The 26,133-nt window shown below is 33.8% G+C and overlaps 5 protein-coding genes across 8 annotated transcripts in view; 3 read left to right on the top strand and 2 right to left on the bottom strand.

Annotated features, from left to right (window-relative positions):
- Positions 1-82: 82 nt before the first annotated feature.
- LOC123316589 (cation-dependent mannose-6-phosphate receptor-like) lies at positions 83-1,335 on the bottom strand. Its single transcript, XM_044902740.1, has 5 exons — positions 965-1,335; positions 775-914; positions 635-713; positions 372-578; positions 83-317 (listed from the first exon to the last, which is right to left on the bottom strand). The coding sequence occupies exons 1-5, from the start codon at positions 1,259-1,261 to the stop codon at positions 243-245; spliced, it is 798 nt and encodes a 265-aa protein (XP_044758675.1). The 5' UTR covers positions 1,262-1,335; the 3' UTR covers positions 83-242.
- Positions 1,336-1,577: 242 nt separating this feature from the next.
- LOC123316588 (WW domain-binding protein 2) lies at positions 1,578-4,953 on the top strand. Of its 2 annotated transcripts, none has more exons than XM_044902739.1 (6): positions 1,578-1,785; positions 1,848-2,022; positions 2,075-2,234; positions 3,768-3,959; positions 4,618-4,703; positions 4,767-4,953. In XM_044902739.1, the coding sequence occupies exons 1-6, from the start codon at positions 1,730-1,732 to the stop codon at positions 4,815-4,817; spliced, it is 720 nt and encodes a 239-aa protein (XP_044758674.1). In that variant the 5' UTR covers positions 1,578-1,729; the 3' UTR covers positions 4,818-4,953. The 2 variants fall into 2 exon arrangements, with proteins under 2 accessions (XP_044758674.1, XP_044758672.1); XM_044902737.1 differs by having other exon boundaries at positions 1,581-1,785; positions 3,768-4,130.
- Positions 4,954-5,511: 558 nt separating this feature from the next.
- On the bottom strand, positions 5,512-10,799 carry LOC123316968 (sarcolemmal membrane-associated protein). Of its 3 annotated transcripts, none has more exons than XM_044903294.1 (9): positions 10,392-10,799; positions 9,834-10,136; positions 9,525-9,747; positions 8,880-9,139; positions 8,623-8,793; positions 8,386-8,568; positions 8,131-8,247; positions 7,873-8,070; positions 5,512-7,503 (listed from the first exon to the last, which is right to left on the bottom strand). In XM_044903294.1, the coding sequence occupies exons 2-9, from the start codon at positions 10,131-10,133 to the stop codon at positions 6,847-6,849; spliced, it is 2,109 nt and encodes a 702-aa protein (XP_044759229.1). In that variant the 5' UTR covers positions 10,134-10,136; positions 10,392-10,799; the 3' UTR covers positions 5,512-6,846. The 3 variants fall into 3 exon arrangements, with proteins under 3 accessions (XP_044759229.1, XP_044759228.1, XP_044759227.1); XM_044903293.1 differs by having other exon boundaries at positions 8,131-8,250; positions 10,565-10,797; XM_044903292.1 differs by having other exon boundaries at positions 8,131-8,250; positions 10,392-10,795.
- A 140-nt stretch (positions 10,800-10,939) lies between these two features.
- LOC123316980 (PRKR-interacting protein 1 homolog) lies at positions 10,940-11,925 on the top strand. The gene is made up of 3 exons (XM_044903310.1): positions 10,940-11,131; positions 11,213-11,392; positions 11,453-11,925. The coding sequence occupies exons 1-3, from the start codon at positions 11,015-11,017 to the stop codon at positions 11,843-11,845; spliced, it is 690 nt and encodes a 229-aa protein (XP_044759245.1). The 5' UTR covers positions 10,940-11,014; the 3' UTR covers positions 11,846-11,925.
- Positions 11,926-12,300: 375 nt separating this feature from the next.
- LOC123316739 (lissencephaly-1 homolog) overlaps positions 12,301-26,133 on the top strand; it is a 51,250-nt gene continuing 37,417 nt past the window's right edge. Inside the window, exons 1-2 of the mRNA XM_044902956.1 lie at positions 12,301-12,466; positions 13,323-13,418. Of these exons, the coding sequence (XP_044758891.1) occupies positions 13,381-13,418 (38 nt within the window). The 5' untranslated portion in view covers positions 12,301-12,466; positions 13,323-13,380. The remainder of the gene's footprint in view (positions 12,467-13,322; positions 13,419-26,133) is intronic.

Here is a 26,133-nt window from a genome sequence, read left to right as displayed (position 1 = left end):
ATTAAAATTTATGAATATGATTTCAATTGTTTATTTTCTTCAAAACTATAAAGGTATAGGTATCATAATTTCCACAAATAAGTTCTAAGTAATAGGGATGTTTTATTAAAGTCACATTGATATGAAATATAAACATTCAAGAAAGTCACAAAACATACATTCCCATTTAAAAATCTATCAGCTCTTAATTTTATTTGTACATTTGAGAAAGATCAGTCACAGCATACTTTGCTTATTCAGTTCTAAATTCGATCATATACTTCTGAAGATGATAAATAGTTCGTACTACAACCACCAAAAAGGAATAGTGTACCATCCTAAAAGACATTAAGAGATTTATGGAGCTAAATGGCAATTATTGCTGTACTTACTTTGATCAAACCCGGTAATTTTCTCCAGAAATCAATATTTGGTATGATCTCAATTCCTCTGGCCCCTCTCACAAAATGTAATAAACAACCTCCACCAACAAAGTAGATGACACAACTGATGAGAAAGATCATCAACAATGTAGCACCAGTACTTGAATCATCAGAACTCTCAATTACACATGCATGTGGAGAGTTGAGTGTGAATTGCTGAAATAGGAAATGAAATGAATACTAGTTCATTTGACAATCCTGTTTAAACTTACACGACTCTTAGGATCATCTATTATTTGTATATAAGGTATATCATAATGTTCACATATTAACCGAAAAGCAGCTGTTATGCTGAAAAAAGAATGACAAGCTTGATTGTTCATATTCCAACGTTAGTCTACTGGACACATACTTATCCTTATTCTGGAAAATTAATTCATTAGGCTCCGCTTCGTCTGGTAAAACATGATATTTGATATCGGTTGGATTTCCTAGAACTTCAAGACTGGGTATAGTTTTATTTCCAACCCTTTTTGTATTATATACTATCAGCTGAAAACTGCAGAAGTAACTTCTAAACATCTAATAATTGATATACATACAGAACCTGTTAAAGTTTTGTTAGATTCGATATTATAATCAGAGGGCTTAAATTGAGCCGAAGTACATCCGTGGAAGAAAAAACGATAATCGTCTTTTTGAGCCTCCAAAAACCTGAGGTCAGGTGCATCTTTCTTTTTAGGAAATAAGTTAGAGATATCTATTTTTCTTTTGTCCTCAAAATAACATACACAAGGGTTTTTTGGATCTCTTATAGTACATTGCTGAGTATCATCACAATATACATAAATGAATATCGAAAAATATAATAATAGTCCAAAAAAAAATAATTTAGCCATGATTCATACTTCTTTAGAAAAAAGTAAAAAACAGATTGTCTATGGATGGAACAAAAAACTTATTTGGATTTCGATTAAATGTCACGAATGTTATCTAGTAAACAATGGAGGACAATGTCGAAAAAATAGAAATCTTCTATTCATAAGCCAACGATATCATTCATTAAATTTGAGAACCTTGACCATTCTTTGGAGCATATGGACAGTTTATTATACTAGGTAGGTATTAATCAACAATCTGATAAAAACCTCTTTGTTAAAACCTAGTGTGTTTTTAATTTGTGGAAGAAGAAGAATGGAATCATATGAGAGTGACGTTATTATTTCTAGTTTTTGTTATCGTTGTCAACTGCTGTCAAACCACACAATCACAATTAATTACCACAAAAAGGAAGGAAAGCGTCTAGAATTTTCCTTGAAGTTACCTTTATGACAATTTCTAGAATCTGATACACATTAATCTAAAAAATGTCGTTAAACACAGCACATATGAATGGTGGAGTGTTGATACATGCTGGTGAATGGTGAGTATTATCCCATTATTTATTTTCACACCAACTATAACAAGTATTGCAATTAATTTCAGTATATTGCTGTTTTGTGAAAATGTTACAATTGAGTGGTCTGGCCAGAATGAACCCGCCTTCAAGGGTTCGAAGCAGGGACGTATTTATTTAACGACTCATCGAATGATATTCAATAATAAGACAGGAGAAGATCCTATGCAATCCTTCAGCTTTCCGTTTATCACATTGAGTGAAGTATGAAATTGTACCCCAGTTGTATACATTTCTTAAGTTGAAATTTTAATAGGTTGGTATTGAGCAGCCAATATTTGGAGCTAATTACATCAAAGGAAAAGTGCGAGCCCAACCAAATGGAAATTGGGTTGGAGAAGCTAAGTTCAAGTTAACTTTCAAAACTGGTGGAGCAATTGATTTTGGTGAAGCTATGTTAAAAGCAGCTCAATTAGGTGAGTTTATTGATTAACAGGAATTACACAATATTACATATTGATTTTGAAATTTTATTCAAAACCATTTTTTTGATCATTGATCAATTCAGAATAATTCACAGTTCAATTTATTGTATCCTATTAAAAACTTCAAAGCAAGGTTGAGTAAGTTCTTTGTCATTGTGAATTTTAACAGGTCAGCTGTTTTGAATGTTTGTTCTATTGTTTGCTCAGTGATATATTACTTCTTTCTTTCATGCTTTCAAGGTAAACATCAGAATCAGATTTTGGTGTTGCAGGAACAGAAAGAGTTTTGAAATTAAAGCCTACTAGGGTTGCTTTCACAAACTTACTCTGAAGTAAGCTCTGATTACTCGAAGCATTCACAAAAGTACTTTTAGTTCCTCAGAGTATGCTCTCTGAACATGGCCATACTCATACTCTACTCTCGGAGTAAGTTTGTGAACACAACCTAGGTATTGTAAATTATGAAGACCCTTTATAAAAATTTTGGAAATTGACACAAATATTATTTCTATTAATAAATTTAGAGAATTAAACGGAACTGAAATCTCAGTACACATTAGTCTCCACTTCATGTAAACTTATGACAACTTGAGAGATGATAACAAAAAAAATTCATTTTTCATTCCTTATTCTTCCTTTCAATTGCCATCTTCCTTTAGGAGCTCCCCAGTAGCTTTTTCTGAATTATTATTTGAAAAAAATTATTCAGTTCAGTGATCATTAATTTTTTTGTTCAGTTTGAATCAAAGTTTGCATTTGTAGTTTGTTCCCATGATCATTAATTCGTCATCAAAAAGATGTTACACTGATTATGACAGTTGAAAGATTACTGTAATAATGGGCTATTTTGCTAAATTTCAAAATATATTTCATTCAAATCCTTACCTTATAACTCAAATATATCGAAATGTAATTTTTCGAATTTTTTTAATATAGTCATTGCATTTTGTCTGTATTCAGAAACAATTTTCTGTAATTTGTGGATATAGAATTCTATAGGTCCTTTCATTTGCATAAAAAGTGTAGCACTTTTCTACGCTCGAATTTAATATTCGTTTGCTGATTGAATTTACACCAGTGTAGAGGAGGTGTAGTTTATCTATATTTCCTTTTGACTAAGTGTGGATAAACTACACTTCCTCTGCACTGGTGTGTAAATCAAATCGAGTTTAGAAAAGTGCTAGACTTTTTATGCAAACGACAGGACCTTATATCTTCTTGATTGGTTTCACTTTTGCCAAATTAATAAAAATTACTAGACTTTGGTAGAGTAATATGTCACAAGCTTTTACATATTCAAATATTTTCTAAGTTTTTAAGGGTGTATTTCTGAATTTTGAAGCGAATCTTTAACATGCTGGATGACTAATGGAAAAGGGTTTCCATAAATAATCCTAAATTCGATTTTGGAGTTTTACTGTTGTCCAATTAGAATTCTCTATTTTATCATATGTTATTATTGAAAGATTATTTTCCTCTGTAAATAATTTCAATATAAAAACCCACATAACCTACATTTTACAGCTACGAGAAACGCCCAGAGGGATGCCCCTCCTCCTTATGTACCGCCCCAAACTCAGTGGTACGCAGCCCCGCCTCCCGCCTACGCTCTACCCCCTCAAGGATACTATGGCTGGACCCCGCCGACCAACGTATTTCCACAGCAACCACCGAACGGTGCCGTCTTCATGACTGACGCCCCACCACCATATCCAGGTATAAACGTGCCTGGACAGGCCCCGCCCACTCAAGGAGCTCAAGGATTCGGGTATCCATCTCAACCTCAAGGTTTCGGTTTCGCCCAACCGGGTTATGGACCGCCAGGCGCGGCTGGGTTGGCACCTGGCGCTTCTGGTGGCATGCAGCAGCCTGGGTTCAGCTCTGCTGGTGAGAATCTGAATATAAAATGATTCTAGATTAATTTGTGGATATCGATCTTTTTTTTAAGGAGTGCCTTTGGTTGTTCATAGATATAGTATGCAGTCAAGAAAATTTATCTGACAATTGACAGATGATTTTTTTTCTAGAGTGATCGATTAGTCCAAAATTATCTTATATAAAGTTTCTCACCTGTAGATCATCATTGTCGTATCCATTCCTTTTTTTGTGAGCTCGTTCCCAGGAACTCGAGAGCTATTTTTGTAGATTTTTTCGAAGCCTTAGGAGAGTTGGGCAAGTTCAGTATATAGATGGTTAATCGCTCTGGTTACGAATTTGAACAAGCACACAAAAGTTCCTGACTTCCCATCGATGCTTTTATCATTTTTTTTCCATTAATCCATACATACATTTCATGTTCTCCTAACAGAAATTTTTTCCTTGGGTGGAGAGTATAATTGCTGAATTTAAACATATTTATTATTCCCTTTTCTAGACGCTAAAGCAGCAGAAGCAGCACAATCGGCTTACTATGATCCTAATCAGCCCCAGATGGCATATGTACCACCACCTGCCTATTATGTGAGTATAACTTTTTTAACAAAGAACAATATTAAAAAGTTGAATAAAATTTTCTATTGACAGGAAAATCCTCCTTCCTACAACAACGCAACTAATAATAAAAAGGAACAATAAGCTGCTGATAATTTGTTATATTTACTCATTATATATGTTAATTGATCGTATTGTTTATTATAATTATTCCTGTAATATTAGTGATATATTTGTTGAGAAGATGCTGATTTATAAATATATTCTATAGTTTCATGAATCTTTTTCTGAGTATGTTGTATATTTACTGCACTCCGATTTGCATTTATTTTGTAAGGTTATTTGGAAAATGAGCCGAGACCTTGAATAAATTTATTGAATAATTCAACTGACTTGCATCTTTCAACCAGCCTTGTAATTAAACAAATTTTTACTGACTCATTGAAGTGTATATTATCTTTGAGTATTCAATTCTCGATGATATTATTCAACAAGTATATTATGAGCCTATTATTAACTTGGATGGAGTCCAAATAAATAACAGCCATAATATACGAGTACAACACTACTTTATCCACGATTGTGAAATAGTTATTTGTGCAACCTAATTTTGAATAGGATAATGCTATAAATTCAACTTAAAAGTACTAAAAACGAATTTAAGAGCTTTCCTCAGAGATTCCCTTACAATCGTCTAGTAACGGAAATTATTCAATTTTTCACTCTGTTACTAAGAAAGCAACTACCGTTTCATCAGTTGTGAAAGAATACTTTTTCCATATGGAGAAACAGAATAAAGCGTTGTCAGGAGAAATAATTAGTTCATAATGAAACGCTATTTGTTTTCTATATCTATTTAATAATTATGATATTGAGTATATACACATTCATAATGAACAAAAAAAAAATATATTATGCATATCACTACAAGAAAATGAGAGAAATCATAAATACATAAATAATACAACTTTTCACTATATTCTGCCATTCTGGAAACTCGAAACTTTAGTTAATCTGAGTTTCAGACATAGGAGCAGATAACAATATTCATTAATTTGTACAATTCAATCACAAGGTCATCTTCAAATTTAATCCTATCCTCTCACACATATACCTAAGGATGTGAAAATTTTAGAGGCGGAGTATTAAAAAAGTAATTAAATTGGGAATCGAGTAGAAAACATTATATTTCAGTCTATTTTTTACTATTTCCAATACTTTACAAGTTTGCAAAACGGATAACCTGAGAAAGGACATTTTATTCCAGATATTTTTCTTTGAAAAAAAGTTGTCAAATGATAACATGCTTGATCAAGTGCTGAATCATGCTTCTCACATTCCTTCTATTCGGGCACCGAGTAAGTAGCTTTTACCAGTAGGAAACCATTCAGAGACAGTAACAATAGATTAGAAAACAATTTTGGATAATTTATAGCTACGTCTTTATAAATTAAGCAGATAAATTATTTTAAATTAGATAACGTAAACATCCAACATGCTATAAAATTATCACAACTAAAAAACATCAAAAGATACATGGACAGAATTAAAAATATTCAATCTTCGCCGTTCATATTCAAACTTGCCTTGAAACAAAAATGCTTATTTATAGTGTATGAACATTTTTTACATTTGAAAGAGCAACCATTACTCTTGAAGTGGCAATGAGATGATGAGCATAAAATATTTGTTCGATACAAAGATTACACAAAATATAAATAATATTGCAAAAATTTTGGTGTTCTGTGGAAATAGGAATATTTTGAAAGCACCGTTACCTATTTGATTTTTAGGTTCGAATATTAAAACTAAATTGAACGAAAAATTAATCAAGTGAACGTTTATGGCAAAACAACTTCATTCATGTCGGCAAAAAGGTTAAAGACTTTGCGCAGAGAAAACAAGAAACAAAAAAGATATTTTACTAATTTGCGATAACCTTCTCGTTTGTTTCTGTTTATTTTGCAATTTCAGATCAAGGCAACTACTTTCTTGATTTGAAATTGAATATCTCCAGTGTTGCAAATAAATAAAAAAGTTCATCGAATGGATATTCCACACTGAACACCACTTAAATATAAAAAATATAGCACAGCTTAGATCATGTATTTTTTATAATTTTAATGAGAAACTCGAGTGAAAAATAGAAGAACATAAAAAGTATGGCTGTGAATCAGGAAAACATATTGCTCATCAAGAGATAAAGCACAATGAGCACCAATGGGGCAACATAAAGGAAAGTCATATTATGTGAATGATTCTTAACAGAATTGTAATCTTTTCTGAGTCCCTCGATATCTTGCAATAGTTTTACTTTCTCTGCGTTAGCTTGAGAAAAACGTTCTTTGAGGAGAACCAACTCCTCCTCTACCGCTACAAGTTCTTCATAGCTAACTAGTTTTTCAGTCACAGATTGCGTAACATTGTCTTTTTCTGTGACTGGTTCAACAACAGAGTCACCAGCACCAATCTCCTTTGTAGCCAACAAAATATTGACCTCATTTTTCAGATCGTAGTTTTCTCTATGACACTTTTCCAAATTTTCCCGACAGATACAAAGTTCATCTTTCAATTCTTTATTATCCACCTCGAATTTTGAGAGAAGATTTTTCTTCTCCTCATACAATGCAGTCACTTCCTCCAATTTCTCTTGATGCGATTTGCAGAGTTGCTCCAATATATCAATCCTCTTTTTCAATTCGTTCTGAGTCGATTGGAAATGGTATTTCAGAGTCTTCGAATCAATATTATCCACCAGTTTATTTTCCCTCTCTTCCCCAGAATTCTCTTCATTTTGTTTTTCAGGTACATCAGCTTCATCCGAGTTTTTCTGAAAAAACTTATAACCTGAGGGAATATGCCCAACGCTAAATATTTTTACTGAGCAATCAGAATATTGTGATTGCCGATCACACATTATATTATTTCATCATTGTGAAGACAATTCAGCAAACAATTAACTTTTGTGAAAATAAATAAATTCTGAAATAAACATGGTACATTTAATACCCTGACAAAGAGTCGATCTTCTGAAATAAATATATCTACTAAAGAAATGTCGAGTTTTTCGATGATGATAGACTCACAAATTACCGCTTTCAAATAATATGTGGCAGCATTGCGATTTTTGTCCGACAAGAGCATTTCCTATATCATAACCTGAAATGAAATTTTTGGTGCAAAATTCTTCACAACTTACATTGTCATCGTCCTCGGGCAAATCGAATTTGACGCCTTTTTCCAACTGTTCAGCGTTAGCACCTGACAATTCAATTTGGATTTCTTCCGACTTGGAAAAAGGTATGTTGTCGCTATCTTCTAAGTAAATCGTCCCATTGCTTTCAGTTTCAGAATGATTACTATATTCGTCACTCTCATCATCTGTGACTGGTCCCACCTGTGAAAGATATTGTTGTCAAAGAAAAATTTTTTTTCTTTTATACCTTTTGATACTTACAGTAAGGTTGATGTTGTTTTGTTCATTGCTATTGGAGTTGTGATTATGTTCCTGTTCTTCATTGGCGAGCTTCTCTTCCTTTATTTTCACATCGTCTTCTAAACAAATGTAGTTGTTCTTCTAAAAAAAATATATGTGAAAATAACTGAAAATCAAAGTAATATATCATTGGCATCAAAAGAAGTCGACATCTGCACATGAAATGAAACTAAGCTTGTGAAATGAAAATATATTGCTTTCCTCATCACAATTTACCTCTAATTCTTCTAGAATATTGTTACTGTTAGTTTTATCGTTATTATCTAATTTTATCTCTAAGGCAGTCAGTTCTTCGTGCTTATCATAAAGTTGTTTTTGCAAGTCCTTTATTTGCATCTCATAATCTTTACGCATCTCTTCTGTTTTCTTCTGCTCCTCCATGAATTTCTTCAACAAATCCTAAAAGAATAATTTTTGAAACTTCCACATTGAAACTAAATTATCCACACTTACATCAATTTCTTTGTGAAGATCCTCCACTTGTATTTTGGCAAGATTAGTTTCTTGTTGCAGGATGTTTTCTTTGATTTCCATTTCCGAGACATAAGCAACTGCATCCAACTTTTCATTGTGCAGTTTTTCCAGTGCTTCGATGGCAGCAACTTGATATGCAACATTGTCATCCTGCATTAATAGAATAATTGAATTAAACTCTCGATTTCATTAAAACACCAATTAGTTGTATATAAGTGAATTTTATTGGAACTTACTTGAATTTTGTTAAGTTCTTGTTTGCATCTGTCTTCAGTCCAATTCTTGTTGGCCTGTGATAGCTGTGTTTCTAAAGTTGCAATCCTAGACAACAACCTCTCTTCGCCAACATAAGCTGCCCAACAGCTACTTGTGGCAGATTTGGCAGTTTGTAACATTGACTGTAATTTGGCCAATTTTTTTTGCAGACATTCTTCCCTATCACTAGCGTCTTGGATGATCTGATTTAGTTTGTACAGTTCATCTAAAGGTACCATTCCTACAACAGAAAACATAACTGACAATTTAAAAATGACGCAAGTGGATCATAGAATGATATAGATACTGTCTGAATTAATAAGAACCAATTAATGTTGAAACATTTATGTGGGAATCTTATTGTATTGTGAAGTTCAAAATAATGATATTCTACAGGTAGAAAGTTCATTCTTTTTATCCATGAGAAAGATCTAATTTGTGTGTTCACTTCACATTTCAAGGGACTTCCTGGATCCAAATTCATTGTAGGAATTTATGCAAATATACAAAATTTTTACACACTTGTTTTCATTGGAAAAACTGAATTTTTAATGTGTCATATAATAATTTTATGATGAAAAAGTAAATGAAATGAAAAGGTTAATAAATTATTTAACTTTACTCACCATGCCTGTTGTTCTCACCTATACTGGGGCTTGCTTTGGCTTCTTTTCCATCTGGCAAATATAACTTAAGGGTGGCTATTATACAACCATGGGTAACTTTTCTATTGTTCTCAACAACGTCCACACCAAACTGTACAATATCACCTGAGCTTACTTCATGATGTTCAGTTTCAGGAGTGAGTTTGTTATTGTTAACAAATGTTCCATTGCTACTTTTAGTATCCTGAAATGTAGGTTTGATTCAATCCCCCAATATTCACATTGAATTGAATAAGATAAATGAACTTGAAATAATTGTGAATCCATTACCTGTAAAAAAAACTTTCCATTTTCATACCATAGTACAGCATGGTTCCTTGATAAGACTTTACAATCAAAAATAGCATTATTGGGCTTTGCCCTGGCTCTAGCCACTGACCGTCCTACTTTAACGTGTTCATCTAAAGTTAGTGTTCGATCCTGAAAGGGATGCGAATTTTGCCTGCAAATGAGAACTGCCTTTGCTGCCATTTTTGTCTCATTGTTTGGTATGATCATCTCCATTTCATTCATTCCAGTAGTAGGAAATGTTGCTACATATTTCACCCAATTATCACTAACAACAACCATTGCCTTCAAAAATAAGAATTAAAAGTTATGGATACATTGAAAGGTAATTAAAAAGACAGAAATTTAGTGACCCCAATGTGTGTAATAGGTGAATGATTTGAAATTCGAAAATTAAATGAATGGCAATAGAAATTTAATGGTTTCAGAAATCAATGATTTTGAAACACGAATCTGAGTTCTATTTCTATCGAACTCGTTACAGTAGATTTTTGTTTCGAATCAATCGATACAAACTGATTAGTTGCTAATTTTACTTACCTATTGAACAATTGATGGTAAATATTTCATTTGAAATTAAATGTCATAATTCATAAGTAGGTGTGAAAGATAATTACTAATTACGATTCTAAGCAAAATTGATATCGTTGATGTCCTCTTTTGAACACTTGAAGTGAAACATTTATTGCGTAATGAAACAATACTAAACTTACATATTTACAGATATCAAGAAGGAAATTGAAGCATTTTTATCGAAATCAAATCTATTTGACATTTCCCTTTTGATTAAAATGCGAGAAACTGAAAGCTAATCGAAGGAGAAAGCAATCACGCATCACGCCTATTTCTGTCACTTTTGATGAGGAAAGTAATGCATGATGAAAAACGAATCAATGTAATGTGATTCTCTATTTATTTTTCGATATTCGTTACAATAAATCTGTAAATTTGAAAAATTTTATGTTCAACATGATCCTTGAAAAACAAGATATAATTCTGTTCATTTACATTTTACTCTGTGGGAAAATATCACGTTCTATGTCCAAAGATTACTCTTTGATCAATCCATTAAACCAAAGAGTTTTAGATTAAACGTTCTGTGATTTATATTTATAAACAACAAAGCAACCAACCCGATTAATCCGAAAAATTTTTAATTTACAATGAAAAACGAGATAAATAGCGATGAAGAAAATGCAAAGGAAAAGAGAAAGCACATTGTTATCAAGAATTCAGCTGATCTACAAAGAATGAAACTTGAAAAATTAATGAAGAATCCTGTGAGTTGTTTTCTTTTTTCACTTTGTATGTTCAAAATGATGTATCTCATCACCTTACTTATAAATAATAAATAATTGCAGGATAAACCAGTAATAATACCAGAAAGGCCTAAACCTAGGGGTGTACCAGCAGTCCCTGATTTTGTGAGAAATGTTATGGGTTCAAGTGCAGGAGCTGGGTCTGGTGAATTTCATGTTTATCGACATTTAAGAAGGAAAGAGTATGCTAGACAAAAATATATGCAAGAGAAGGCAGAGAGGGTAAGAGGTTAATGCAAACAAATGTGATTTGATTTTCATATATTTTCTGGTACTTTTCAGGAAAGACTCGATGAGGAGTATCATAAGAAACTTGAGGAGCACAGATTGATGGCAGAAGCAAAAACAGCTAAGAAGAGAGCAAAGAGATTAAAGAGGAAGGCGAAATGTAAAAATAAAAAGCCTAGACTGGAAAAAAAATCTTCAGGTTCAGAAAGTGAAGAAGATGAAGAATTAACAGAAGGTGAACATGAAGATAAAAAAAACACGAATGAGGATCCTAAAGAAAGTCAATCTAAATCTGCTGATGAAGATGAAGAAAAACAAGTAAAAGATGATGGAAATAATTCAACTGTTGGTGTTAAAGAAGAAGCTTGTAATGAAGTACCTTTAGATTGTGATGCGGACATTGCTGAAATGCCTATGATTACAAATGAGGCAGAACCCGTTGAATGAATTTGAAATACATTTACATACAACTGTTAGTGTTTGTAAAATGTAATAATGTATCTATGTAAATAAAATTTTTTACGGTACTTATAATGATATCATAAGAAAAATAGTGAGCAATATTCATAAAAGAATCTATCCAATTGTAAAAAAAAAAAAATGGGAAGACTATTAATTCTTAATTCTTTAATCAAGAATTTGTCATTTTCTTTTACTACTTGTACCATAGAAGGTGACCTAATTTTTTAATTCACCTTAGTACATGAGATATTGAAATAAACGTATGAATAATGTTGTTTATTTGTTTTATCAAAGGATTTTGTTATTCTTTGTTGAATCTACTTCGCATAAATTCATGTTTTTTGTTCACATATTCATATCATAAAAGTGTATTGGCAACCATGACAAATGTCAAGAGAATCCATCGACTCATGTTTCATCTGTCAAAACACATTCTCGACTCGTTTTATTTCATCGAACTGTCGCGCAATCTCAACATAATTCGATAACAGTTCGAGTTCGGTCCTCAAGAAGGTTTAACTGTGTTGTGTGAATCTATAGGTTTATTACGTGGTAATATTGTGTCTTTTAGTGATTGGATACAATTTACTGTATAACTAGTTACTTGTGAGTTGTTATTTGCTATTTACAATAATTGCAACCCCATCATTTCTGTTTTTTACATATTGTTACGGATGACAATTTCACCAACATGGCTGAAGGGTATCCAATATTGATTTTTGGGATGGAAATTCCTAGAAAATGTGCATTACATTCTCAACAAATTAAGCATACATCTTTCCTCAAATTTCTGTTACCAGCCATTCACTCTCACTGATACTATTTGCATATTCGCAAACAAAAATCTTGGCATGCTTTCCTTGACTGTTCTGCTCAGACGTTCAATATAGTCTTGTGCTTTAAATTCAACGTTTTCCTCATTATTATTGAGTGTATGAATAATACACAAAACGAAATTCAAAGTATGTAAGGAGCAATTGTAACATGCGAAACATGATGGTTGAGAATTTGCATTCAATATTTCTGGTTTCTAAACATAATAGCATTGCCATTCATTCCTTCTTTTAAAGCATGAAGTAGCACCTGTTTCTATGAATATTGTGGGTGTCGAACCGATTATTCAAACATTTTAACCTTGACTACATTAACCATGTTTTTGATATCAAGCAGAAATTTTAATTTAAGAAATGGGTACAAAATATGAGAAATTCAAATCCCATTCAATGCCAATCTTGGATCGAAAGCACTCGAAACATTTCTAAAATTTAAACTTTTCCATCTCATCACTTTGAATGAGGTCAGGTCCTTGCTATTTTGTTACCTGGCCTTTTTTCTGCTTTATCCAAGATTTGCAGAGACATGAATCTGGCAGCCCTTATGAAGGTGTAGCTAGTGAATAGCATTAGCACTTCTTTCAGTTTCATTTTTCAGTGCCATTTTTCTATTTCTATTTTATTTTCAGGGAATGTTCATAAATTAAAGTATTATTCATTGACAAAGGAGCCCCGGAAAAATTTATCATGAAAATGGTTTTATCTCAACGCCAGCGAGAAGAGCTGTAAGTGTTTTTATTGTTATCGCTAAAATAAAGATTTAAATTGAGTGACCGAAATAGGAGTAATTCGAAGTGCATACCCCACAGGGTTAACCATCAGAAGATACAGATAAATTTATATGGCGGATATTATCTGAATAATTCATTGATTTTCTGAATGAGACATACATATATATGATTCATTTATTGTCATCATGATGAGCGAAGTTGAAGGTGAACTGCAGTTTGGAGTTTGACACAAATTATTGTCTTCTATTGCTAACAGTTTTTTTTAAATATATTCTTTATATATTTATAGGTTTTGTAAGAAGAAGAAAAGCTGCTAGAGAGTCATTATAATAATATATTGTTCTCATCATATGGGATGTATTTGTTTTGAGGATCAGGAAGTCCTTATTGTTATTCATCCTTCAGGAATTAATTTTCAATTCAATTCAATTTATTCATCATCAAAAATCTTATACATCTAGTGTGAAAATTCCAATGAAACAAGGATGCAAAGATATGCAGTCTAAGCAAGCTTGTATACTGGCATATCTTGCATTATATTTAGATGAAAAATTCTCAATGTCTACAACAAAATCGAATACTCTTTGCCAAAATGAGAGAGTCCCATATAGGATGAAAGAACGAAGCGAGGGCAAAATCAAGTCTTACTGCATCTGATCATTAGGGTTTGTTTTCCAATTTTCGGACAAATAATAAGGAAACACAACACTAACACTCTATAATAATTAGATTACAAGTGGCTTGAATGAAAGGTCAAAATGGATAATGATTTAATGAGATCAGATACCTATAACTTAATTAAACTAGCGGTAAGAAATAAAGCTTGTTGATATCTTAGCTGGTTAGTTTAAATCATTGCGGTCTCCTTGCCAATGACTTCAAAAAAATCTATATATTGGAACAAATAAATTATTTTGTAGGTTCAGACGAAATTTGCACAGTTCAGAAAAACTGTATAATTTCATTTTTATTTATTTCCTATTATATAAATATACCCAAAGTAAAAAGTATTATAACTCATAAGATTGATATCTTCAGTATTGAGTGTTTTGTAGAAAACACGAATACATGCTTAAGTTGAAATAAAAATCAGCCTGTTGGAGCATTTTTCTGCAAAATGGTTACTCAATACTGAAGGTATGAATTTTGTGAGGGACTTTTTAATTAGTCTAGTACTATATGTTACATATTATGTATGTTATTTATTAAAGTTAACTACAGTAGAATCCGATTATTATGACGCCGGCTATATTGACCAATCGCTTATGATGACGCAATTGCACTGTTAAGTTTGGTTTCATTCAAAACTCCTTTCAACAGGATTCGGATTTAATGACTTCGCTTATAACGACATGTCGCTTACAATGACATGATTTCAGATACAACAACATTATTTGTAGAAAATTTCTCCGCTTATAGTGACATCTCGATCGTTTTCTCAAGCCACCCCACCCCTTTTCATGCGACGAGGTTTGATACGATACGAGATATATCTGATTTTTTTTTTAACGAAAAAGTTCTTCATATTTAGTTGTTTTTGTGAAAGAAGCTGATAATTTTAAATTTTTTCAATAAAGGAAACATATAATTTGTCGTTTTTCTTCTCTCAAATTGAATCCATAAAAAATATCATCAATTTTGCTTTTTGTGACTTCCGGTTATTATGACGTGTTTTTTATTTCCCCTCAATGTCATTATAAGCGGATTCTACTGTATGTTCATTGCATTTACAAGTGTTGGTTGTGTTGAAAAAATGATCATTCTTCTGAGGGTTGAATACACAGAAATTTACCGAATCTTATCTATTGTGAAGTTTTGTTAGCTATAGGGGATTTGTTATTTTTTCATAAAGTGGGGCAATGGTGTTATGACTAGAAATTATTCTTAGATAAGTCCAGGACAGCGGCTTGCTTAGGTTACGTAAGGTGCAGCATAATTTATTAACAGGTTAGAAATTGAAATTATTTGTCTGTGCTTGATTTGGTGTTTTAATCATCTGTTCAGATCTCTGAACAGCTGTCGATTTCATTTCAATTGTTGCAACTCAATCGTAATCAACGTTTTTTCAGGAAAAACAGTTGAACCATGTTTCTATGCTTCTTCTCGAGGAATAGAATGTTCTTCCAACTGACTGTAGGTCAAGTAACAATGGAAAATCTAGGTATTGAAACAATAGAAGCTTCATTATGATCTGTTAACTACAGATTCATTTCGCAAATGATTGGCATCTTATCCGTACTACTATCTCGAAAATATTGAGCTTAAGCGAATGAATTTTTCGCAACGAAATACTCCATTGTTCCCCCTTCGGGCCAAAATGAAGAAGTGACTTGGGACCTTGTTGTTATCAGCTTGTTCTTACGTAAAGCAATACGGACCCGTCTCGGAGTTCGAGTGTAAGTTACACCATACTATACTAGAACTTCCTCGGACCCAGGAAACGAGCTATAAGGTTTCACTCGGATCCTTGGGAAAACTTACGAGCAGAACAATTTGGCGAAGTAATTTGCGATTATCGAAACTCAATCGAACTATGATCTTTGGATCCTGAATCACACTTTCTAAAATCGCGAAAACGCATTGAGAAAGCGGACGTATCTAAAGGCGGTAGTGATAGGAACCTGATATTTGGACGAGCTGCACTTGATACCGTTAACGGTGCAGTTTTGGCTCTTCAAAGCTGCCTCGTTGGATTTGACCAGTTTTATGAATGAAATGTAACAACATCTCCCTTATAGTTGAGGAGCCGACTATGCTAAATCGGGATTTACTCGAGCGTCGTGGAGACCTTGTGGATTTTAAAGATTTGATGGTAGAAAGAAAAAAAGGTTCTATGATGTATGCACTTTCAGCGGTGGGGAAAGCGTCTGCAGGGTCTCAAAGATGTAAAAAATAATCGTCAGGGGTACATACTCGAGCGTGTCAGATTAAGATACTGTATATGCCCTACGTGTCTCTGATAATGAATTCATGCTTATCAGATTTGCGCGGTGGGTCTGGCCGTACGGGAGAGTTGAAATTGGTAAAAGAAATTTTTTTTTCCAGCGTGTCAGATTTTTGGAGGTTATGTTAATTGGACCCAAAGGAAGCTACTTTTCAAGCGACTGACAATTTGGACGTGGCGCAAGGTCACAGCGGTCCTTTGAAAATGTAAAAAAAATCGTTAATTGTACATACTCGAGCCTGTCAGATTTTCATACAGATGGTTAATCTCGGTGTTGTTGACGTGTTGGCCCATTAATCTGACACTAATCAGGGGGGGTTTCTTAATCTGACACTTTGAAGATGATAAAAATGCTTTTTTTTTCGAATATTTCCCTGCCTGTACCTCTAATCGTTTTTGTATTAATTATGAAAGTTGTTGATAATAAAATTCTACACAACTTTTGTCTGAAGCAATTTTACATAGTCTTAACCGTTCTCAAGTTAGAGGGCGATAAGGGTGAGGAGCTCAGCCACACATGCGAAAGGGCAAGGTCAATGTAGAATCCCAGTCTAATATATATTCATCCAATTGTCAAAATGACAAGGTATTTCTATGATGACAATTTCGAAATTAGTCACAAAAATTCTAGTGTTGTCTCTGACTGAACCTTAGAATGTACTACATATTTTCCAACGAGCGAATTTTCGCTTCAGCATGTATCGCTAAACACCTCGCATTAATCGCCATTTATCTCAAAAACGTTTGAGCGTAGAAAAAATTGCTTAGGACAAAATTTGTAGAAAATGTTGTGCTCTACAACTTTTATGAAGAATGCGAAAGAGATTTGAAGCCCATGGAATGAGATAATTCAAAAAAACTGATTTTTGTGACCTTTATGGCCAATTTTTATTATTTCGGCTTGCTAAAACTGTCAGATTAAATTTTTTCCGTTATTCTTGAATCATTAGCTTCAAAATACGAAAAAACGCCACCGCGCTCGAGAATGTACACGTGACTTTTTTTTTTTGCAACTTTGGCGCCCTCCCACACATTTTCGACACGCTTAAATTGTCAGATTAAGAGAATATATACTTTTCAACATGTAATTAACCACACATAGCTTTATCTGACACGCTCGAATATGTACAATGATCGATTTTTTTTTTTATTATTCTGACAGGCTGTCCTACACAATTCCCCCTATATAAGTACAAATCTACTTTTCTGTGGAGGTAGTCTACAAGGTTTCAGGTATCTCCCCTTATATTAATCTGACACGCTCGAATAAATCCCGAATTTCCCTCTTCGGCTCCCCAACTATAATTTTTTGCACTAGAATGCAAGTACCGAAGTCTGCAGATTCTACTCCTTGGTTCTTTCAACAATGGCTATTCGTCTTCAATAGGGGTAGAAGTACTTGAATTATACAGGGTGCTCAGTAGGGATCAAATTCCACTAGTGTATTATACACAATTAGGTATTATTCAATTCTTTTTTGTTCTCAAGTATGTAATTGAGTTTTGGAAATTACTTTTTAATAAAATTTTTTTTAACAAGCTCAGAAGCTTTTGCGTTATTTTTCATGTGCAGGTAGTGCCTGGCCGCCAGAAAAAAATTCCCTAATATTTCCAAAAATGAGCACTTTGCTCTAAAATAATGGACTGAAGATTTTAGCACTATTCGAGCCACAACTGGAGAACAATTTATGAGACAAAGGATTTGTTTTATTTTCTGACTATTTGACTGTTTCTTTTTCAATATTAAAGATTAAAAATATATTTATTAAATTTTTTTTCGTTATCATGGTAAATGATGACACAAGAATGTTATTCATTCATCAATAAGTGATTATAACAACGAAAAAGCCCGAAATTTCGATTGAAGGTTAATCACAACGATGAATTTCGTACACGCCCATTTTGTCAGAATTATTTCCCTTTCACTTTCTACTATAACATAGCGAAGAAAGTGAACCTGCCACAACATAGCGGACACAACAAGCCTAGGACTGTCAGTTAATTAATTTTCAACAAGACAGATCCGACGTTAACATTTTTAGGTTATGTCACATCAGGATTGCTTTATTTATACCCAAACCGCATAATATGGTTATGCGAAGATCTATTATACACATGGCGGCTTTCACTTTTGTGAATTTTAATTGCGTGGGATGATGAACCGTAACAATGCCAGATGATGTGTATTGAATGATAGCGGATTTGAAGAAATCAAATTGTAGCGATTCTGCTACAAGTGATAGTTACCGATTTATGCTCGTTTGCACCAAGCACAATAAGTACAAGTATGTATTGATATCTAGACCAGTTCCGTACATAAAAAAAAATATTGCGTTACTATAACAACGATCAATAACTCATTAGAAGTTTCAGTGTGAAGTTAGAGGTCGAAAAAGTAAACCAGAGTTAAGCAATAAATTAAAAGAAAGAAGTCCACCGGAAGTGTGGAAATCGAAAAATTGGAGTATCGAGCCATCATCTGTATTTAAAAGGGTTAAGAGGTAAGCAGATTGACGAAGATATGCTTAATACCTTTGGCTATCAATGTCCTTCGTATGCGACTGTGAAAAATTGGACTGCAAGCTTCAAAAGAGATCAATTTTCCATTGAAGATGATGACCGATCGGGAAGGTTTCTGTGTCAGTCCCCGAAAATATCGATGTAGTTCATGACATGATTTTATCAGACCGTCGAATTGGGCTAAAACGGATATCTGACCCACTGAATATTTCATACGAACGCGTTCATCATATAGTTCACGTCAATTTGGACATGAGAAAATTTGCTGCAAAATGTATCCCCAAATGTTTGAATGTTGACCAAAAGCATGCAAGGGTAGAAGCATCGAGTTCGATCTGTGCTCGATTTGAAAACGATGAAGACTTCTTAAACCGAATTGTTATTATGGATGAGACTTGGGTACATTTCTACGATCCGGAAACAAAGCAACAATCGATGGAATGGTGACACTCTGGTTCTCCAAGACCTAAGAAGTTTCGTGTCCAAAAATCTGCTGGAAAAGTTTTTGCTTCAGTTTTTTGGGATTCCCATGGATTGATTTTTTTGATAAGGGTAGAACAATAACCGGAGATTACTATTCGACATTACTGACCACTCTACGGGAAAAAATTAAAGGGAAAAGACGCGGAAAGCTATCCAAAGGTGTTTTGTTTTTGCAGGACAACGCCCCAGCACACAAATCTCATGTTGTCATGCAAAAAATTCGTGATTTAGGGTTTGAATTACTAGAACACCCTTATTCACCATATTTGGCTCCATCCGACTATCATCTCTTTCCTCAACTGAAAAAATGTTTAAAAGGTCGTAAATTTTCTTCCAACGAGGAGGTAATAAAAGCTGTGGAGGTCTGGTTTGCAGAACAAGAAGAAACATTTTTTCTTCAAAGGTCTAGAGACGTTGCAGGTTCGCTGTAATGAATGTATCCAATTAAGAGGAGAATATTATGTTGAGTAATAAAATATTTTGACATTGAAATTTTGTTTGGTTCTTTAGTAGGCTAAGAATTTTTCAATATAACCTCGTAATCTTGGCGTTAAGCTTGCCCTGAAGAAATCGGTGCAAACAGGCATCAATCATGTGAATTTTCAAGTATTTTTCCAAAATTAGTTATTGGACGTCTTCCTATCACTGGCCCTTGTGTCTTCTTCAATTCGATTGTTTTTTCAATTAGAGACATACGTTGAACTCTAGTCCATATTATTACACTCGACTTCATAATTGTTCTCGATGATTTTTCATCATATTTCATTAAAATTCTCGACGCACTGACATGATTTGATTTTTAATATACATACTGAATTTTTTTTATGGTGAAATGTACAAAAATAATGCTGAAAGTAATGAATTACAAAGAAATTTGCATTCAGCTCTGGCGTGATGATTTTTGCTTTCATATACTGACCCGGTTCGTAACTCGAGCTTTGCTAAAAGATGGCATACTTCTGTAGATGAGTAGCATCATTTCCAGAACCATGCGAACTTATTGCTCACCCTCAAGACGGTTTCGATTGAGGCCAGCGGCTATAGGAGAGTATCGTTTTAGGAACTGACCATGAATTTTTTCAATTCGAATTATTTTCCCGCCTGTTCGAAACCGAACCAGTACGAAATAGGAGAATCCGATGTAATATGGTGTTGAAAACCCAACGAAACCATGCAATTAATTTCTTATTGTTTAGGTCGATGACTCATCCGTATCATAATGCAACCGTCACGCTTGGCCGAGAATTCTTTCTTCAGATTATGATATGAACTTACGGCAGCATCGACAATTTCGAAATGTGGAGAGCCACCGTGAAAAAACACCCGAAAAATGAGATTGCATCGTTGGGCAATGTGTTTTCCATCAGTTTCCACAAATACAGATCTACTGTAAAACTATACTTCATTCAAATTTATTTTAGCAGTCGGTTGGCCATGAAATCATTTTCTCAAGTTTTTGTAACTAGAACGAAGTTAGGTTGGCACTCATGAAATGTCGTTAATGTCATAACGCCGTTGCCACAACTAATATCAATTAATATTACGAAAATGCCCGAAGTGTTTGAAAAAAGAGACAGGGTTTCAGAAAGTGCTATTTAGAATTCAAGTCCGCTCATTCAAATAGTTATACCCTGATATTTTAAATAAACAATACTTCAGACGATAGCGAACATATTCAATGTAAGAGAATTTATATAATGTTTCATCTGAATCTAAACGACTTATATTTCAGCTGAATATTTCCACAATCAGAAAGATTGTGAATGAAGAGGATGACAAAGAATTTCCTTCTATTGGGAGACCCAAAAAAGTGGTGGCATTTGAAAATTTTATGTTTGAGTGAATTAATGTAAAAAAAAAGTTTACTACAGGATATTCGATAAATGTCATCGGAGAATAAGTTCCCTAAAATGGATTTTTCTATTTTTCATTTGACTTGTCCTATACAATGTAAATGTCTTAAGGTACTAATAAATACCTAATTATTATTATTACATCAATGTATTAAGATGAATAGCCACAAATACGCGCAAGTTGCCCTGTTACTTCTTTATTCATGTGAAATTTTTGTTCAACGGTGAAGTTGCATCTTAACTTGAAACTTCCTTCAATTCCTTTTACTTATATTGATGCAAGAAGATTTTTGTTGAAGAATTTAACATTCTTGTAATTATCTGTTAGTTCCTTAGGGAGATACTCATTCCCAACCACTGCATCATATCCATTTCATATTCGGGTTAATCTTTTTGAAATCTACAAATGATGTAAGCCAAAGAAGATAACGAACATTAATTCTCCTCAAGCTAGTGCATATTATGATATTATACTGATCTCTTGTATTTTCCATGCAAATAACTGGATTTGGAATGCCTTCAAACATTTTGTATAAACTTCAATTATGTTCGTCACATATTTTCCGAAGAGATTCGACATTGTAATAAAATACCTAATAACAGAAACTTTTACGTAGAACGGGCAGCATAGCGTTGATTTAAAACTCAAAAATGTTTTGACAAGCTTCATAACCCCACATTTTCGTACTATACAGAGTGGAATGTGTCAAATTTCCAAGGCCAACCGACTGCTAAAATAAAATTGAATGCAGTTGAGTACTAGATTGTAGAGTGAAAGAACCTATTGAAGGTTATTGCAAAATGTTAAAATATTTTATTTCTCAACATATTCTCCTCTAAATTGGATACATTTATTACAGCGTTCCTGCAACGTCTCTAGACCTTTCAAAAAAAATGTTTCTTCTTGCTCTGCAAACCAGACCTCCACAGCTTTATTACCTCCTCGTTGGAAGAAAATTTACGACCTTTTAAACTTTTGTTCCGTTGAAGAAAGATATGATAGTCGGATGGAGCCAAATCTGGTGAATAAGGGGGGTGTTCTAGTAATTCAAACTCTTAATCACGAATTTTTTGCATGGCAACATGAGATTGTGTGCAGGGGCGTTGTCCTGCAAAAATGAAACACCTTTGGATAGCTTTCCGCGTCTTTTCTCTTTTATTTTTTCCCGTAGTGTGGTCAATAATGTCGAATAGTAATCTCCGGTTATTGTTCTACCCTTATCCAAAAAATCAATAATGATTACTCCATGGCAATCCCAAAAAACTGAAGCATGAAATTTTCCAGCAGATTTTTGGACAAGAAACTTCTTAGATCTTGGAGAACCAGAGTGTCGCCATTCCATCAATTGTTGCTTTGTTTCTGGATCGTAGAAATGTACCCAAGGGTCATCCATAGTAACAATTCGGTTTAAGAAGGCTACATCGTTTTCAAATCGAGCACAGATCGAACGCGATGCTTCTACCCTTGCACGCTTTCGGTCAACATTCAAACATTTGGGGATCCATTTTGCAGCAATTTTTCTCATGTCCAAATTGACGTGAACTATATGATGAACGCGTTCGTATGAAATATTCAGTGCTTCAGATATCCGTTTTAGCCCAATTCGACGGTCTGATTAAATCATGTCATGAACTTCATCGATATTTTCGGGGACTGACACAGAAACTGGCTTTTCCGATCAGTCATCATCTTCAATGGAAAATTGACTTCTTTTGAAGCTTGCAATCCAAATTTTCACGGTCGTATACAAAGGACATTGATCACCGAGGGTATTCAGCATATCTTCGTAAAGCTGCTTACCTCTTGACCCTTTTAAATACAGTTACTTGATGATGGCTCGATACTCCAATTTTTCGATTTTCACAATTTCGGTGGACATCTTCTTTCTTTTAATTGGTAACGCAATATTTTTTTATGCATGGAACTGGTCTAGACTAACTAGATATCACTGCATCCTCGCACCTAGTGTAAGGACCACAGAGCGGGAGGTTGTCGTGAAGGAAAAATCAGGTTATTCAGATAGCTCGAAATTTGCTCTATATATCCTACCAAACCGCTGCGTCTCGCCGGTCGCGAAAGAAACCAAGCGAAAGTCGTAGAACCGGACCGTACCCTTCTAACACTCTTGAACCTGCAGCTTGATCAAAAATGACCGAAAATTCGACATTTTTGACGTTTACGTTTACGTGGGTGGGAAATCAATTCAACTCGTCGATAGCGAGTAGTGGCGTTTTAGGCTTCCATATTCATTTTATTATGGTTTTTCAAGGCGAATCGGCCCGTAAAGGTGGATGGATCTCCTGGCCTGCTAGTTTCTTTTCTGAAATCGGGATCACAGAATTCTCTTCGCATCTGTATTTTTAACGGTACATTGTTCGTCTCTAGCTTTTCCACTATTATAGTTGCACTAACAATGAGTGATTATTTAGTCACTTTCTCGTCTCAAAATTTGGACGTTTTGCAATAGAGTAATTTACTTGATTTATCAAGAGATTGAACGAATACGCTATGGAATTTCGAAAGTCGATCTTCTGTTATCTGGTATTGTTGGTGTTTGTTGGTTTGAATCATTCGGCTCAAAATTGCGATCTTCTAGGAGAAGCTACAGCAATTAATGAGTATTTTTCCTGAGATTTTTTCGGTTTCGCAAAAATCATTCATTATTGTGACCTACCCACAGAAATGGATCCTACTATTGTGTAGGTGAATTTACGGACATTGAGGAGTGAGTTTGTACCAAAAGAACAACAATTCGAGGCACTGGTTGACAATAGGGTAGTATTTTTCGTGAAACAGAAACAGAAGAGAAGCCGAAAAGTTACCCAAACATGATCAACAATGAAACAGTGGAAATGGAAGAAGTTGCAGTTTGAATTTTATCCTCTTGGAGTCCCCATCAGGTGCAATGTTTGAATCAGAGGTGTAACTTCTTTATATTTCTGTTCTTGCACACATAAAGAATTAAAAAAACGGAATCTTTGTATTTATTCGCATACTTATCGAACTTGCTGTCATTATTTATACCTGAAATTTTCAAATTACAAAAGCCGAGTATGTAGTTGTTATGATCGGATAAAATTATCTCGGAGACCACTGCATTGATTTGACCCATACTTTGTGAGAATCCATAAACAAACTGGATCTTTGATATGCCTTTTTGATAATGTAATGTTATGTCTTCCATCATGAATTATTATTAGTTTTTAATGCGATCATCAATATAATGAGACAGATTCGTAGACGAGAATGGAGATCCACCGGATTCCTAGAAAATGGACATGAAATTTATTCACATTGTGGCTTAATGTATGCTGATAACAGTTTCGGTTGTTATGTCTAATAGGTCATTTAAATTCCTCTTATGACCTTGACACTTCAGGTCATTTTCAGTTCGTTCCAGATTCTCAAAGTTGTGGTAATAACCTGCTCCTACCATTCAGAATTGTCGAAATGTGTAACATTCCTCAGATAATCTCATCCTTTCTCAAATTAACCTGCTATTGCTTACCATGAATCACTTGATCGTTTGGGCCAGTTACAAATAGGTAAATTAGATTACTGATAATTATTTTCACGATAACTGATTAGAATTTTTGCTTGAAGTGTGACATTGATGGAAATAAAGATTTTTTTATTATCAGAACTGATATCTATCGGACCGACAAACAACCCACGCCAAGAGATATTCATTTTATTTATAATATTTTCTGTGATTTAGCCAACTTTGGCTCATTTCGATTAGTCAATTTAATAGTTACTTGTTTCAATCTGCTCAGATTTGAAGAGTTCTGGATGATTGATTGCTCGGAATAGAAACAATGGTCATTGACTATCATCTCAATCGAAATAAACATATACGTGCAATGTACGTAGAGTATAAACAATTTAAAATACAACATTATAGTTGGTACATGAATCTTTAAAGAATGAGATCTGAGAAGCAACAAAGAGCTGGATTATTCTACACGCCAAAAACAAAGAAAAAAACATTTTTCTGATACAAATCACCACAATGTGAAGAATGAAGAAATATGAAAATAAAATAACAAACAACAAGATTGAAAGAATTGAATAGTAGCAATGATCCGAATTGGAATAATTGATGTTCAAAACGAACAAATTAGTATGACACCAGAAGAAATAATACTTGTTTGATTTTATGAAAAGAAGTTTAAAAAGAATTGGAAACTTCGAGAAATATAAATATAGAAATTTTTTAACGATGTGCTTGATATTGGATTGATTACTGATGATGGAATCGTTCGAAAACATTGACGATTTTACAGGCAGATGAAATAGCAACCTTTCTGTTCAATTTCTACTGGCGTATCAATTGTACAGCATAGGAATCCTATGTTATTCGTAAAAAATGAGAGATGATGATATTATAGGCCTGTTCGTAGAATGGTTCACAACAATTGTGAACTGTACAGAGCAAGCGCAAATTCATTTTAGGGTAGCGTAAATCCATTTGCGCTTGCCCTGTACAGTTCACAACCGTTGTGAACCACTCTACGAACAAACCTATAATATATTCATCTCAGTATTCTTTACGACTAACTTAGGAATCCCATGCTCTACAATTGATACATTGCAAACCACTCTACAAACAAACCTTATAAAAATTATTGACACAACAATGTAACGTGCATATGATTTTATTACCTCGTATTATGCATTATTTATCTCTTTGTTTATTGTAAAAGTCGACTTTGACATAATTTACGTGAACGAGCAACGATGAAAGAGCAATGGCATCTTTTTGCTTCGGTAAAAGGTCAACGCTACATCCAGCTCCACCATCATTAGAAGTAGAGATATTGATAACAACGGAACAGGTTTCAAAATCATTTTTCTATATACCGTTTAGAGCGTGATCGTAATTGAAAACTTCGAACCAAATATGGTC

The sequence above is a fragment of the Coccinella septempunctata genome, chromosome 7 (genome assembly GCF_907165205.1).
Source record: "Coccinella septempunctata chromosome 7, icCocSept1.1, whole genome shotgun sequence".
Lineage (NCBI taxonomy): Eukaryota > Metazoa > Arthropoda > Insecta > Coleoptera > Coccinellidae > Coccinella > Coccinella septempunctata.
Note: the sequence above shows the minus strand (reverse complement) of the source record. Positions and strands in the feature narration are given on the sequence as shown.

Coding starts and splice junctions, on each gene's coding strand:
- LOC123316589 (XM_044902740.1), bottom strand. CDS start 1,261: ATGGCTAAATTATTTTTTTTTGGACTATTATTATATTTTTCGATATTC. Junction 579..634: donor TAGATGATCCTAAGAGTCGT/GTAAGTTTAAAC, acceptor TTCCTATTTCAG/CAATTCACACTCAACTCTCC. Junction 318..371: donor AATTACCGGGTTTGATCAAA/GTAAGTACAGCA, acceptor AATGTCTTTTAG/GATGGTACACTATTCCTTTT.
- LOC123316588 (XM_044902737.1), top strand. CDS start 1,730: ATGTCGTTAAACACAGCACATATGAATGGTGGAGTGTTGATACATGCT. Junction 2,023..2,074: donor CGTTTATCACATTGAGTGAA/GTATGAAATTGT, acceptor AAATTTTAATAG/GTTGGTATTGAGCAGCCAAT. Junction 4,704..4,766: donor TACCACCACCTGCCTATTAT/GTGAGTATAACT, acceptor TTCTATTGACAG/GAAAATCCTCCTTCCTACAA.
- LOC123316968 (XM_044903293.1), bottom strand. CDS start 10,133: ATGGTTGTTGTTAGTGATAATTGGGTGAAATATGTAGCAACATTTCCT. Junction 9,140..9,524: donor AGGTGAGAACAACAGGCATG/GTGAGTAAAGTT, acceptor TTTCTGTTGTAG/GAATGGTACCTTTAGATGAA. Junction 8,251..8,385: donor ATATTCTAGAAGAATTAGAG/GTAAATTGTGAT, acceptor TATTTTTTTTAG/AAGAACAACTACATTTGTTT.
- LOC123316980 (XM_044903310.1), top strand. CDS start 11,015: ATGAAAAACGAGATAAATAGCGATGAAGAAAATGCAAAGGAAAAGAGA. Junction 11,132..11,212: donor AAAAATTAATGAAGAATCCT/GTGAGTTGTTTT, acceptor AAATAATTGCAG/GATAAACCAGTAATAATACC. Junction 11,393..11,452: donor TGCAAGAGAAGGCAGAGAGG/GTAAGAGGTTAA, acceptor GGTACTTTTCAG/GAAAGACTCGATGAGGAGTA.